The sequence below is a fragment of the Eptatretus burgeri genome, chromosome 5, assembly GCF_056783735.1.
Source record: "Eptatretus burgeri isolate ZD-2024b chromosome 5, Ebu_testis_v1, whole genome shotgun sequence".
Classification (NCBI taxonomy): domain Eukaryota; kingdom Metazoa; phylum Chordata; class Myxini; order Myxiniformes; family Myxinidae; genus Eptatretus; species Eptatretus burgeri.
This window is the reverse complement of record NC_140965.1, coordinates 38,791,590-38,808,224: the sequence shown is the minus strand read 5'-3', so window position 1 is coordinate 38,808,224 and position 16,635 is coordinate 38,791,590. Positions and strand designations below refer to the sequence as shown.

The following is a 16,635-nucleotide window of genomic DNA, read 5'->3' as shown; positions in this document are numbered from 1 at the left end:
AAGAGGTGTAAGAGGTAGTTATTGAACAATAGACCACCTACTACTGAACAAGGCTGGACTTGAAAATTGCAAAACGGGAAGTACCAAATTGTCCACCGACTGGATAGATTATAAGAAAGCTTTCGACGGTGTCCCTCATTCGTGGATGATTAAATGCATGCAAATATACAAAATTAATCCCCAAATAATTAAACTAATTGAAAAAGCAATGGAGCTCTGGAATACGACATTTATATAACAGCACTCATTAGGAAATATTGACATACCACATGTGAAGTTATGGTGTGGGACCTTCCTGCGAGACAGTCTTTCCCCCCTCTTGCTTTTTCTGGCTCTGGACCCACTGAGTAACCTCATCAACAAACAAGGACACAGATACACTCGAACAACCAATAGAAGAACATTGAAGAAAAGGAAACGTGACACCCCTGTTATACATGGACGATTTAAAGCTCTTCTCACCCCCGAATGACAAAAAATTTATAGAACACCTCGAACTAGTAAAACGTCTCTCTGAAGACATTCAAATGGAATTTGGATTAGCTAAGCATGGCAAGTGCACATTTGTACAAGGTAAACCAACAAAAACACAGAACATAAAAATTTACCTTGAAACAACAACGCAGCAGTCAGAAAATGAAGCATAATACAAATACCTCGGGGTAGAAGAGGGCGACCAAATATGTCACAAACAAATGCGCAAAACAATCGCCAAAGAATACCTACGTAGAACGAAGCTGATCCTGAAAATGTACCTCTCCCCAAGAAACAAAATCAAAGCCAAAAACCAACTTGCAGTACCAGTGTTCCAATGTGGCTGTGGATTAGTAAACCGGTCCCAATAAGAAATCAATAAATTAGATATGAAAACAAGAAAACTCCATACCATCCACAAAATGTTTTACAAAACCAGGTGAATCCTGAGAATGTATCTGCTGAGACGAGAGGGAGAGAGCGGCCTCATGGAACTAAACCAGGTGCACAGAGCGATGAGTGTAGGATGAGCTGAGTATGTGAAATACTCAACAAACCATCAAATTCAATTTGTAAACAATCATGAACACATCGAACCTGAAAATGTATCCCAAACTCACCTGGCAAGGAATTTCCAAAAACAGGTGCAAATAGAAGATACCGTGCAGGAAAATGAAACGGCAACAAATACAGCCCCAACAATTTCAAAAAGAAAATAAATATATCAAAAGAAATATCAAAAAATATACACCAACAACTGGGAGAATGACAAAAGAGCAGGGAAACACACACAAAAAAAGAATTCGACTGAGTTGGGATCGACAAAGAAGAGGGGTCAGGTCAACTGGGAGAACGAATAACAATAAATGCCCAAGATCAAGGTCACTACACCAATGGATTTAAAAAGATGGCGGAACTGAACCAGATGGACAAGTGTAGGTTCTCCAAGATAGAAAGAGAAAGTACTAGTCACCTGCTTTCGGGATGCAAAAAACTATTATCAGAACAACTTTACACACAACGGCACAACAAAGTATGCAAAGTGATTCATTGGAATATCTGCAAAAATTTCAACATCACAGTTCCAGAAAACTCATGGAAACACGAACCAAGGGCACTCATTGAAAATAAGGATGTCATGTTCACGTACGACCTGATGATCCCATCGAGTGTGAACACAGAAGACAAAGCCTTACGACCGGACATCTTACTCAGGAACAAAAAGGAAAAGACAGCATTGCTGATTGAGATATCAGTACCCAGCGATTTTGGCTTAAATAATGAAGAAATCAAGAAAATGACCAATTAACAGGAACTCAAAAATGAGATCAAGGGATCTTGGAAGCTGAACAGTATCAAAAATTTCACATCAGTGATGACTGAGGCAACAGGAATAATAAAGAACCTCACTGAGATTTATAAAAAAAACATCCCCAGGAATATTATCACAAACGAACGACAACTGGAGGCAGTCTGGGGTTCAGTGCCGATCCTTATAAGAACCCTCGGAACAAATGTCAGAACAACAAAGTGGAACAGCTTGGTCCATGAATTGTGATCTCTTACCAAAGCGAAGGTAGATACTTTAATTCCTGACTGGACTTCGTTCCATCTCCTTAAGCCCGCAAATGGAGATAACAACCAATGACAGATAGATTGACACAGACACAAGGAAATATAGGTGACAGACAACAGCAACTACTAACTTTCGAAGCTGCATCAGTTGCCTTTCTGTCATCTTCTTCGCCTCGTGCAAGTCCATCAGTTCTTGCTGTAGCTGTTTTTCTGCAGTACGAAGCTGGGCCACAAGTTGGGCCTGTGTTTTTGCATCACCTTGAGTAAGCTCCCTTCGCTGTGCCTCTTGTTCCAACTTCAGGCTCTGAGACTTCAGCTGAGACACAAAACAAAATGTTTCCGATATTTTAAAAGAACCAGGAAAAAGGAAGTGCAAAATTCACACAACCTTGTGAAACGCATGACAAGCTATTCACAGTGGGATTGCCCTGATACGTGGATTACAGGAACACCCTCTAAGCAAGATTGATAAGAGGATCCTTTGGATGTATATAATATAAAAAAAATCAGTATGAAGCAAGACAAAGCGATACATAATTTAAGCTGTTCAAATGTATTTATTTTTAAAGGTCATTTGCAAAGTCATGATAATATCTGGTGCCGACGCAAATGTCTTTTAGCAACATGGTATAATATACCTCGTCCTCGAGATGCTCCTTGTGCTGGGCCAGTTGGCTTAGCTTCTGCTCAGACTGATGCAGGTCAAATTCAAGCATGTGCAGAGACTTTTCCAATTCAGTGCAGCGCATCTCGGCTTGCTGCCGACTGCCCCTCTCTTCAGCCAGTAATGCTTCCATAGCTGTCAGGTCAAGAGTATAGGTCAAGTTGAAGAGGAATGGACCTCCCAGTTTGCAATTGCCAAAGTTCCTCATGACCGGGAACTCATGTAATCACTCTATCAATGACTTACCTTTGACGGCTTCAGACTTGGCTCCTTCAATGCTCTCGTACTTGCGATCCTTATCGGCAAGACGGGCACGTGTTGCGCGGTGTTCCTTAGCTTCCTGCTCAAACGACTGCTGCAGTGCCCTCAACTTGAAGCTCAGTTCAACCTCAATGCTGTTTCTCTCCTTTGGGGAAAGCACAATGTTGATAAACGATTTTCCTCCAACCCAATAAGTGACAGACTCATGGAAATTTTGGAAGATTGTAACAGAACAGAGGCAAGACATCTCACTGATGGACAATATTTTGTTTTTGCCAAAACTTCTTTGAATAAGAGAGAGAACCAAACTGTACTGAGATCAGTCACACTGAAACAAAAGCCGCAATTTCATTCTTGCAGAGGAAATGGCAATAATCAAACGTATCCACACACCTTTTCTGCAGTTGTCAGTTTATCTTGCAGCTGCTGCTTTTCTGCCTCAGTTCTGGCCAAACTCTCCTTGAGGTTCCGAACCTCCTCTTGCAACGAGGCCACACGTCCTGCAGAGACAGTACCCTTAAAACAAGAGTCAAAGTATAGTTTAAATTTAAGTGTTGAGTCAGTTTCGTCTATCGGCAGATTAAAAAAGCAAAATTCATTCACATATTATGCATGAAACTTCCTAAACGGTACAATGCATTACTGTCGGTACTGAGGGTAGGCATTGTTCTTATTCTTTAATGGCTTGAGCTATTCTCACCTTCCTGTGGAGTTGACTGGAGAATACGGTTCTGGCCCAAGTGTTTCTAGAACCGGCTGACTCGGCCTCATATTTGACCACAGGAATTTAGAATATGCCTGGTGTTGGCTTAATGGTTTGGGTGGTGGGCTTGGAATCCTGGGATCCCGAGTTCAAATCCCCCTCAACTGTTGAATTAATACCAGGTGGGGTTGACTCTGCCCGTCATCCTTCCGTGGTCGGCAAAATGAGTACCAGCATGCTGGTATCCTGCGTCGGAGAGACGACCTGTCCAGGATTGTGCCCACTGGCCAAGGAGACTGCTGAGGCAGCACCGATGCTTTGCAAAGAGTATGGTCCCAATGGATGGGTGGATGTAATTTAGAATTAGTCAGGGTGCTGGTGATAACTCACCCACTCTTCACGAAAGAGACTGAGGGATCTTTAACATGCACCAACGACAAGTGCTGGCAAGCAGCTGAACATTATTCCAATGGAGGATGCATGTATTGATGCCATGCTCCGCATGAAAAACACGACGACCACAGTATATAGCTGTATCGAGATTCAACCACAGGTTAAAGAACTCGTAAGCGAGTGTGCATACGTCTAACATATCCTGCCAGCTACAGTGATGGTAATCAGTACAGTTCAACATTTCCAACAAGATGTAACACAAGCATACAAAATAATTACAGATAATGCAGACGTGATTTGGTAATACTACTTTTTGTAAAATCAATTCTGAAGGTTCTCGTCTCAATTTACTTTAATCCTTCATTAGAGAATAATCTGGGCCATCTTCCTACAATGAACCTACAGCATATGTAGGTATGCATGTCTGGTCTGTACCCATTCGTTGGACAGATGGGCCGACTCCACCCACAATTGTAACCTGAAAAAGAATGACTGCCGTTTTGTGAAGGTGTATAGGCCTCAGGCCTCTGGTATCAACCCATGGCCGAGTGCAATTGGAATTATCCAAGCTATATAAAAACGATATACGACATATGGACATGAGCAGTAAGCATGTTTGCGCTTCATGTATGTAATCCAGGTTATATACATTATTTTCAGGAGTGATCACAGCAGCAATCTGTGGCCTATACACCACTCAAATAAAGGGATGAAGCAATTTGGATAATAAATGAAGGTTTTTGGAGGTAATTTTGCTTTTGGCTTGATGTTTCTAGGCTGATTCGTGTGAAAATACAGAAGGGTCACCAATCATAAGCATTAGGCATGTTTTTGCTTTATGTACATGTAATCCGGGTTGCAGCGGCCTATCGTCTCTGCACTACTCAAAGAAAGTGATGAGCAATTTGTGTAGTAAATGAAGGTTGCTGTGTATAATTTTGGTTTTAGACTGAGTTTTCAAGGCTGGATAGTGTGAAAATACAAAAGGATCGCCCATCATTTTGACGGGACTTTCTATTAGCTGTAATAAAACAAAATATATTTTTTTTTAAACCTTAATCTTAAAACAAGTTCAACAAGAGTGCAAGCGAGCACAATATACGCCTGAAAAAGTCTCTGTGACACACACACACACACACGCACACGCACACACACAATTATATATTCAAACACATCAATTTATGAAGAACAAGAAGGTATATACAGAATTGTGCTACGACATGGAAAACAGCATCCTGGTTGCCATGGCAACCACTTGAGATGACGAACATATGTCGGGATACACCGTCTCCACAGTCTGGACCTATGTACCAAATATGAAACGTGAAAGTTGAAAACTTTGGGAGTTAGAGTGCGGACAGGAACGGACGGACGGACGGACGGACGGACAGAGACAGACGGACGGACGACCGGTATCACATAATACGCCCCGATATATATCGGGCGTATAAAAAAAAGTTTAAAGAATGGAAAGACAAGTAACTAAAGCCAGTCCAAATGCAATTGGAACACGTTATACTTTGCACATACATGTGATAACATGATGAGCATAATATTTAGGATACAAGGTTTAAAATCTGCTTGTTGTAGACAAGCAAGTTACTTGCAGAAAAGATCAGATTTTGTAAAATAAATTAAAAACGGCCTTCACAATGGTTACTAACCTCGCATTTCAGCAATTGCTTCCGAGCTCTGAGTCCGGTCCCTCCGCTCGCTCTCGAGAGCAGACTGGAGAGCAATCAACTCCTTGTTAGTTGACAGGCGAGCCGCTTCCAAACCTCGGGATTTCTCCTGCATTTCACGATTCACAGCCTCAATCTGGGCCAGGCTCTTGGCCGATTCTGCCTGGCCCTTTTTCAAGCGTGCTGAAACTTCAGCTTCTGCGCGAAGAAGATCATCTGTTTCTTCAAGCTGGGGAAGTTTGGTAGTATGAGGAGGAGGGAAAGGTAAGCATGTGGTTGAAGCAAACAAACAAAAAAATATATATACATATATATATATATATATATATATATATATATTTATATATATACATATACATACATATATGTCTGTTTTCTATCTACTATACTAAAAAAATAGAATATGTTTGTATGTGTGTGTGTTTGTTTGTTCGTCCTTTATAGGCGGCCGAACCGTTGGATGGAATGAGATGAAACTTGGCATGAGTGATCCTTGGGAGATGAGAACGGACATGGGAGGGGGGGGGGGGGTCAAGTTCAAGGTCAAAGGTCATGGGGTCAAGGGGTCAAGGTCACCTGGTAACTTCAATTTCTCAATTTCATCCGATCGAGATGGGACCAACGCCATTCGACAGATAATCAAAATTAAATGACAGTTCATTGACGACATTCACTTCCGACTTCCGGTTTTCGAGTTATGACGTCATAAATTGACTAAAACGTCAATTTTTCATGTTTGTTTGTCCTTTATAGACGGCCAAACCGTTGGATAGAATGAGATGAAACTTGGCATATGTGATCCTTGGGAAGGGACATAAGGGGATCAAGGTCAAGGTCAAAGGTCACGGGGTCAAGGTCACCGGATAACGTCAATTTCGCAATTTCATCCGATCGAGACGGGACCAATGCCATTCAACAGATAACTGTACCCGCCCATGGGCGGATACTTTGCTAGTATATTACTAAAACTCTCATCTTGTATCTATGTATGTATGTATGTATGTATGTATGTATGCATGTTCCCGAAATACAGCCAAAACGGTACATGATATCGCAAACATTTTAGGGCCACCTTACTCACCATTCTCCTTCAGTGTGCAGTATCAAGTTTTGTTCAAATCGGGCAACGGAAAAAATTATTAAAAAATCAAATCCCGATTCAGTGAAGTACTCTTCCGGAGTATTTGTTCAATGCAAACAAACTCAGCGGAAAAGTTAGCTGGAGCTATCTTCATGTTTTTATTGAATTTTTTTTTTAATCAACCGCTGTCACAACAGGAACCCATCTGGTTCATGGGCCGTCTAGTGTGTATATTGTTACGTCTGAGGGGGGGGGGGGGTATGCATTCAAAGGGTAATTAGGATGTTTAATTAGGTATGCCATGCTGCTCGAGTTTACCAGGATCTTGATGTAATAAGTTGCAATTCAGTGGTGATAAGTTGTCTAGTAAATGTCCATTTCTTTAAGGGGTAAATGATAATTGTCACGTAATTAGATAGGGAGACGGGTTAGGGTAAGTGTGTATGCGTAAACCCTTTTAGTATTCCCTTTAGGCTTGCCGTAACGTAACAGGACAGTGCTGCGGATGGCTCCGTCCCGTGATCACGATTGGCGGAAGGCGACGGCGGAGGGCCAATAAAAGGGCTCGATTGGAAGTGACGAGGACTCGAGTATAAAAAGGTTCTGTTTGGGAAAAGAAGAGGAGGAAGAGGGATAAAAAGAAAGCGTCTGGTAGAGGCTGTTGGTCTCGGAGCACGCTCTCTCTTGCGTTGGTTCGTTCCTCGATTTGTCGTGTCTCGTGGCCTTGCTGTGCCTCGTGCCTCACCTCGGTTGGCTCTGGAGTTCTGCTGGCTCGGAGTACGGGACCGAACGGCGGGCGGACCTGCCTCCCTCTCCTGCTCGCATCTTGGCGCCAGAACTGGCTCCCTGGCGGCTGTGAGCGTTCTTGGGCCTACACCAGGAGGTCGACACCACCAGGAACAGCACCACGGTGTCTCCTGCCCCTGACGAGCGCAACGCCAGCTCATCCGGCGCCAATCCAGTGACTGTTGCGTCGACACCACGGGCAAGCCTGACCACCAGCTACGTTGTGTGTGTGTGTGTGTGTGTGTGTGTGTGTGTGTGTGTGTGTGTGTGTGTGTGTGTGTGTGTGTGTGTGTGTGTGTGTGTGTGTGTGTGTGTGTACCTGGCGCCTGAGAGGGTTTGAGATTTGTATATCCATTGGAATTGTTTGTGTTTTCCCCACGCCCGAACCCACACCACCATCCCATCGAATCGCCCTGGATCCCTCCTCTTGCCGAGTCTTATTATTATTTCTGGTTAGAGAAATAAACATTATTAACTCAGTGAAAAGTGACTCGTGCCACCTTCCTCGTCCCGTTTGCTGTGGAGCGATTAAAACCGCCATCTTTGGGTTATAAAAAATAAACCGCCTCCATCATTTCGGCTCATTCTACGTTGGCAGGACTGTTCAAGTCCCGTGGACGTCACAATATGTATGTAGTATGTATGTGTGTATGTATATATATATATATATATATATATATATATATATATATATACACATACACACACACACACACACACACACACACACACACACACACACACACACACACACACACACACACACACACACACACACACACACACACACACACACACACACACACACTGAAGAGACAAAACATTATAACCACGAACAGGTGAAGTGAATAACATTGATTATCTTGTTACAATGGCACCTGTCAAGGGGTGGGATGTATTAGGCAGCAAGTGAACAGTCAGTTCTTGAAGTTGATGTGTTCGATGCAGGAGAAATGGGCAGGAGTTAAGACCTGAGCGTCTTTGACAAGGGCCGAATTATGGCCAGATGACTGGGTCAGAGCATCTCTGAAATGGCAAGGCTTGTGGGGTGCTCCCGGTCAGCAGTGGTGAGTACCTACCGACAGTGGTCCGAGGAGGGAGAAACCACAAACCGGCGACAGGGTGTTGGGCGCCCAAGACTCATTGATGCGCGAGGGCAATGAAGGCCATCCCGTCTGGTCCAAACAGATAGGTCGACTGTGGCACAAGCCACAGAAAACTTTAATGGTGGTCACGGGAGGAATGTGTCACAATCCACAGTGCATCCAACCCTGCTGCGTTTGGGGCTGCGTATCCACAGACCGGTCAGAGTGCCCAGGATGACCCCCGTCCACCATCGAAAGCGCCTACAATGGGCACGCAAGTGTCGGAATTGGATCTTGGAGCAGTGGAAGAAGGTCGCCTGGTCCGATGAGTCCCATTTTCTTTTAGATCACGTGGCTGGCCATGTATGTGGGTGCTGTTTACCTGGGGAAGTGATGGCACCAGGATGCACTGTGGGAAGACAACAAGCCGGTAGAGGGAGTGTGATGCTCTGGGCAATGTAATGCTGGGAAACCCTGAGTCCGGCCATTCATGTGGACGTCAATTTGACACGTGTCACCTACCTAAACATCGTTGCAGACCAGGTACACCCCTTCATGGCAATGGTATACCCTGATGGCAATGGCCTCTTTCAGCAGGATAATGTGCCCTGTCACACTGCACACATTGCTCGGGAATGGTTTGAGGAACATGATGAAGTGTTCACGGTGTTGATCTGGCCTCCAAATTCTCCAGATCTCAATTCAATTGAGCATCTGTGGGATGTGCTTGACCGACAAGTCCGATCCATAGCGGCTCCACCTCACAACTTACAGGACTTGAAGGGTCTGTTGTTCATGTTTTGGTGCCAGATATCACAGGACACCTTCAGGGGTCTTGTACATTCCATGCCTCGGCGGGTCGGTGCTGTTTTGGTGGCACACGGAGGACCAACAGCATATTAGGCAGGTAGTCATTATGTTTTGGCTCATCAGTGTATATATTGTTATGGAAATGGCCCTTGATGGGAATACTAAGTATAGGATTAGCTCAGATCCCCCATCAAATGCCTGTTTCGATAGGTTGTTTGGTAAAGTGAACAATAAGTGTGTTGGGAGGTATAAAAGACTGTTTTTATGTTCCTACGGTGGTGAAATAGGGGCTCGATCTTCTTCCTCCCCCCTACCGACAATAGGCCCCTCCCAGTCGGCTGAGGGGGTGTGGCCTTGAGAGAGAGGTGTGGCCTGGAGAGGCAGTGACGCGAAGGGGCGGGGCTTTTTGTCGGCAGTCACCTGGAGAGGGGGTTGAAGAAACGAGGGCAACAAGTGAGCTCTGAGTTTGGAGAACGGCAGTCGCCGAGAGAAGGAACAAAAGATCGGTGTGTGGAAACAGTCGCTCTCAAGGCGCGACGTGTTTTAAAAAGGAGAGAAACAACGAGGCCTCAGGTTGAGGCTCATTTCTGAGCTTGGGAAACTGCAGTCGGCTTTGAGAGGCAGCCTGGACATGGAGTCGACAATCGACTCATGCGGGGAGGTGATCGACCGATTCGGCATGCGTCTGGCCGCGGAGCCTCCGTACTTGTTCACACACCGCGGAGCCTCCGTACTTGTCCCTCGATTTGGGCCTTGTCTGGAGAACAGGCCGGGCCGGGATTTGTGTGCTGGACAGTGAGAGAGATCAGCTGAGGCCCATCTTCGACCCTGCGCGAGGTCGGAGCACGCAGAGACCGCGCACGCGGTGCCTTGAGGGAGCGGGAGTGCTGCGCCGCCATTTCTTGCCGCGTGGTGCGTTCAAGCGGGAGTTCGAACCTGTGGACACCCGCTTGTTTGTTACGAGCGACATTCGTGCTTTTTGGACGCTTTCCTCTGGCCCATGAGCCATCACCAAGTACTCTGTCTGCATGCATGCTGTCTGTCTGTTTTGTCTGCACGTGTTGTATAAGGCATAGTTCAGTAGTGGTCCCCTCGAAACCTGTAGCTGTGGTTCCCGAGTTAAGAACGGGTTGAGGTTTGTTAATAAAACCATTGTCGTGTTTATTGCTTGTATTGTGATCCCTGATGTCCCCAATAAATCTGGTTAATTCATATGAAGTTGCCGTTATGGATTAATTCCTGTCGCGTCGAGGAACGATCCGATCGATTTGCATACAAGACCAAAATGGTTACAGACTGGTAGACTCCACTCAGTCTCTGACAAAACCGGGCTGTAACCAGGGGTTCCATCTCCCCAACTGGTAAGGTTCAGGATTACGTTGGTATTGCGATTGAAGACGCGTGACCCAAGGCCTGTGCCGAGCCGGCCGACATTATAGATCCCCAGAGACAGTGGTGGCGGGGGTGGCGCCAGGGACCGGGTCCGAATCCCACCACCCCGGATCCGCAACAATATTTATCTGTATGTATATATATATATATATATATATATATATATATATATATATATATATATATATATATATATATATATATATATATATATATATATATATATATATATATATATTAGGGTGGTCCAAAATCATAAGGGAAAAATTCAAAATTTGAATATTCTTGGGGCATGTTGATTATTTTGTTCTACCTGACTAGAAAATACTCCTGGCCAAATTTGCCACAGTTCCAAAAATATTTAGGGGTCCATCAAGAGGAAGGAAGTTGTTACATCCGGTGGGGGTTGCTACATCCGGTGGGAGAGAAGAAGACGTCAGTGGGAGAGAGGGAGATGTCAGTTGAGCTTTCGGTTCGCTGTCGGTTGGTGTTAAAAGTACACTTTTATTTTTCTTTTTTTTATCTCTAATTTTTTTCTTCTTCTTTTTGATTCCCAGAGTGAGTGAGTATAGCGCGTTCAACACGGAAAAGCACGGAACTGTTCCTCTTGGATCAACCATTGGAGAAATTCACTGACCGCCAGTTCTCCTCTCTCCCTCTCCATATTTCCTCTCTCTTTCCCTCACACCCCCCCCCCTTTAATATCACTGTCAGTGAAGCAATGGGTTGTATTTGTTTGTGAAAATATGAACAGCTGAAAAAAAAATGAAAATAAATAAATGAAACAACAAATGCGGGTGAGCGACCCAAGAAAATGCTGAAGCCTAGTTCGTTATTGCGAACAATGTGTAAGCATACCCCACTAGAAAATATGTATATATATATATATATATATATATATATATATATATATATATATATATATATACATATACAGTACACACACACACACACACACACACACACACACACACACACACACACACACACACACACACACACACACACACACACACACACACACACACACACACACACACACACACACACACACACGTAAATATTTTTCACCACCGATATAAATGTTTCGTTCCTCTAAGGTGGGGTAGAAAGCTGAAATTTTGCATGCTGATGCAATTTGAAGCCAATATCCCAGTAAAGAGCTCATTTTAACCACTGGTTGGTGATTTACTCGAGTTGTTTAGCTGTTTGCAGAATGCAACCACAATGGGCTTTAAAAACAGTCGAAGGTGAGCGGATTTTATACATTAGAAAGGAAGTAATTACATGTGATCCCTCTCTGTCTGTCTCTGACCTATGATGCACTTAAGCGTTGATATATGTATTTAAAATATTGCTTGTAAAATTTTTAGTACTTTATCAATTTGTTCATTACTAAGTAATCATAGCACACTTTAAATATTGCATGTTTACTTACATTGCATTTTGGGTCACATGATGCGCCCTTTTTCTGGTCATTGTTTAAGTTAATTTACATATTCAACATTTTTAGTTTGTCTTTTGGCTTGCATATCATTATAACCTAGTGCTCTTGAATATAAAGCTCTTTCACAAATAATTTCATCAAATATATAAAGCATATATTTATTATGTCTGCACGTAGGAGATCTGCACCCAATGAGTTGCTCGCATGCATCAAACAGTTCTGGGGGTAATGAAGAACAATTTTAAATTTTAAAAGGCTCTTCTGGCTAAACAGTTGCATCGGCTCAGCCTATAAGGCATGAGCTTAGCAGAGATACAGCCCCCCTACTTCTCAATAGGATTGTACTGCAGCCAATACCGAGAAGATGATTTAATTATCAATTTTATGGACAAGGGCACCCCGAAGATGGAACATCCACGGACACGTTTCAGGGTTGTTGGCTCTTGCCTTATGGCTGTGCCTTTTTTTTTTTAAGACAAAAAAGGTAAAACATTTAAGTAGTTTGGGACAGGCACCTTGACCTCATGGCCAAGGTATGCAGTTCAACAAGACTGTCCCATGAGCATATACATGCACCTCAGCATGAAGGCTGACGTAAATGAGTCACCAAACACATGCATACAAACCCCGAAGGGTCAGAATGCATGGTCATACAATTAGACCACTCCTCAATAGGAGTAGGTCTCCATGAGCGAGGGGCAGAAGCTCCTCCCCAGAGTGAACTGGTGAAACCCTACAAGACATCAAGTCGAGATCAGACCCCATTTCCATAGTAGGTACCAGGAAGCAAGTGCCACACCAGCTATTGCTGCATGCATCCTGAGCAACAGGAAATACCTTCCCATTGTTAATGGGCACAAAACAGTTCTGGGGGTAACCAGGGACAATTTAAATTTTAAAAAGGCTCTTCTGGGTAAACGGTTGCATGACCTCTGCGTATTAGAGATGAGCTTAGCAGAGCTACAGCCCCCTACATCACTGTAGGATTGTACTGCAGGCAATAGCAGGAAGTGAAATTAGTTATCAATTTTATAGGCCAGTCCATTTAAATAATCAAAGAAATAATTAAACAAAAAGAACGATTAATTGGCCAAAAAACCCAAACATAAAGTTTGTAGTTGCATTTTCATTGACGGAATTCTTTCCGACTGTTTTGTGATACACAGGTGGGAAGCATGGATGCGCACGCGCAAGCGCGCACACTTGTATTATAATGGATCCAAATGTTTCGTTTCCTTATACAATGGTAGTCCCAACTTTATGTTTTGGTTTTTGGTCAACTTATAGTATTTAGCAAGGTGATCAAGGTTGAACAAAACAAACGAACCTTCTTTTCCAGTTGTGCAATCTTCTCATTCGAAATCTGTGAATTTTGATTTTTCTTCCGCATATCCTCCAACTGCTCCTTGAGGGCAAAAACTGCCGACGATAAAAAGTGGAATAAGCATTAATATGGCCATTAGCACAACAATCATATCATTGCAAGTAACAAGTCAATTCTTAATTCAAGCCTCAGTCACAAATTAATCTATTACTTCTCTTCCTTAACATTAATTCCAAGTCTCCCGTAATGGTATTTTCTTCACCCCAACGCCCCAGGTTTCTCACTTTCATTTTCGTAGGCCCGGTTGCATCCTGCCTTTGCTTCATTCTTGCGCTGGCTTTCAGACAAGCGATGTTGCAAAAGAACCTTGTCCCCCTCTGCTTGTCGCAGCGAGTCTTCAAGCCCTTTGCGAGCCTCTGCCTGCGAATGTAAAACAAGGACCTGCAATCAGGTAGAAACTCTGGCTAAAGCACCAAAACAGCCACTTTCATTCCATTAAAAGTTCTACCTCATGAACCACTTGCTTACCATCAATAAAAATGTTGCTACACAGCAGAAGGCCCGGACCACAGCGAGCCCATACTTCCTATCTTTGGCTTGATGTTGTGCTTCTCCCCGATATAAATTACAGCTGCTTCCATGAGATCCTTTTCCATTGTTTACTTCCACCTGGGTCTTGATATACCCATGAATCTTCTACTGCTCATCCTACTTTTGCATGTTATTATTCCCGCGCTTTCGAAGAAAAGCGGGAATATTGTGATTTTCTCCGCCGTCCGTCCATCCGTCTGTCTGTCTTACCCTGTAACGCCTCCTACACCGTTTGAAATAGGAACTTGAAACTTTGGGACATAGTAGATATATGTATGGGGAAGTGCACAACACTTTTGGATTTTTGATATGACCCCTAGGGGCCGGGCCAGAGGGATTGGGGGTCATGGGGGTCGATTAAAAAAAAATTGTCTTGTAGCTTTTTAAATCAAACATATTCATGAGTTACACATTTAACAACATATTTTTTTAAACCCATGATGATCAGAGGGTGCTTGGGGGGTAGGGGGTGCTTAGTGGATAGGGGGTCAAAATAGCTCCTCCTTCATCATTTGAGATAGGAACTTGAAACTTTGGGACATAGTAGATATATGTATGGGGAAGTGCACAACACTGTCGGATTTTTGATATGACCCCTAGGGGCTGGGCCAGAGGGGGTAGGGTCATGGGGGCTGATTAAAAAAAAAAAAAAACTAGCGTTAATGGGACAAAGCAGTGCGCGCGGGAATATGCGATGGCGTGCCATCGACAACGTAGTTCTAGTTTTCACTGTGTATATGAAGCGGAAAGTGCCTTCTACATTCATTTATTCAGATTCTGTTCGGGCCTCACTATTTGAGTCATGTTTGTTTGTGACAATTGCCTTTTTGCCATTAATACAAGGGTCTCGGCTCATGGAAGCAGGTTTACAAACCACAGATGGAAATGAGGGGGTGGGGGTGTACAGACATCCAGAATGAGGAAATGAAGAATAACACAAAACAAGCACCCAATGAATGGTCCAGAGTGGAACAGAATGGGAAGAATCCGCACGTGTAGAAGAGATCATGGATGTGCAAGGGTGAGCACATCAGATGGTGATGGGCAGCACATTTGAAAGAGTGAAGTAAGGAGGATGAGACCATGGACACGGAGACAATTCCACAATCAGGAGAATAAGGGGATGGATGAATGCACAGGGGAAGCCAGGCGAGTTTCTGGAGGAACACGTGTAGCTTGGGTAGGACATAAGTAGGAAAAGGAAGTTTGAACAAAGCCAAATGTGAACTTGTATAAAATAGAACCAACCAACATGCTGCCAGTAACAGAGGAATAGTCCTTGGGAACCAGCATCCCATCTTGAGATTACAATGATCCACAAGGCTTAGTTTTCAACCACCTCATGTGAAGCAAGGTGAGAAGTAGGAGCATCAGCCCAAAGTTGAGAGCCATGCTCCATGGAGCTCCGTATGAAAGCCGGGTATACAATGAAGAGCTCGGTGTGGCTCATAAATGCCTTAGCTCTACACAAAATACCCAGACATGACATGACGAGACTTTGATGCGGGTTTTTTTTTTTGGTATACATTGTCGAGGCTCGTATGAGAGCTACCACACAACGCACAGCAAGGGGGGCAGAAGACAAGAGGGGCGGGAGAGGGAAGGACAAAACAATGGGGAACAGAGACATTTGGAGATCTGTGGAAGGAGTGTCTGGAGTTTTGTGATATGCTCACATAAAAATGTTATGGCATGCAGATAGTGAGGTCTGGAAGTTCTTGTAACTCCACCTCTTCCAGTGGCTGTCCAGAGAGGTGGATTGGATATTTTGTTTGTCAATACTTGTGGAGAGGCTGTGAGGACATCTGATTTTCTGGTGTTGAACATCATGTTCCAAGTAGCTGACCAGCAGCATATCTTGTCCAGTTCTGATGAAAGGGTTTCAGTGGTGACTGGCCTTTCACAAGAATAATGCATCATTCCACACAAAGTTGAGTGATCGGCAAGTGGTAAAGTTGGTTTTTAACAGAACCAGATATGTCATCAATATAAATCAAAAATAACATTGATCCGAAGACACTGCCTTGTGGAACCCTGAACTGAAAGGAAAGACCATGGGCAAGGACACCGTCAAGGACCACCCACTGTTTCCACTCACAACAGCAACAAAAATAAATAAATAAAAATCAGACCACTTGAGCAGGGACTCTGAATGCCAAAGAAAGACAACTTATGAATCAACGCCAGATGCCAGACAGTGACAAAGGCTCTCGAGATAGCCAGAGAGATGTACCGAAGCTCTTGCTCACGTTTCATACCATTCGTCCACCACTATGTCGGGAGTAACACACAAGAGGTGGAATGGTCATGTCAGAAGTCAAACTGGTTGTTAGTGATTAGCCAAATATAGAAGAGATAGTGCCTGAG

General features: G+C 43.8%; 1 protein-coding gene across 2 annotated transcripts in view; it reads right to left on the bottom strand.

The window, feature by feature from the left end:
• LOC147026270 (rho-associated protein kinase 2-like) overlaps positions 1 to 16,635 on the bottom strand; it is a 169,766-nt gene that overhangs the window by 40,789 nt on the left and 112,342 nt on the right. For both annotated transcript variants that reach the window (XM_085881524.1, XM_085881525.1), the window contains 7 exons: positions 13,962 to 14,097; positions 13,681 to 13,772; positions 5,735 to 5,981; positions 3,368 to 3,474; positions 2,960 to 3,119; positions 2,688 to 2,848; positions 2,181 to 2,365 (listed from right to left, as the gene is read on the bottom strand). In XM_085881524.1, the coding sequence (XP_085737650.1) occupies positions 2,181 to 2,365; positions 2,688 to 2,848; positions 2,960 to 3,119; positions 3,368 to 3,474; positions 5,735 to 5,981; positions 13,681 to 13,772; positions 13,962 to 14,097 (1,088 nt within the window). The remainder of the gene's footprint in view (positions 1 to 2,180; positions 2,366 to 2,687; positions 2,849 to 2,959; positions 3,120 to 3,367; positions 3,475 to 5,734; positions 5,982 to 13,680; positions 13,773 to 13,961; positions 14,098 to 16,635) is intronic.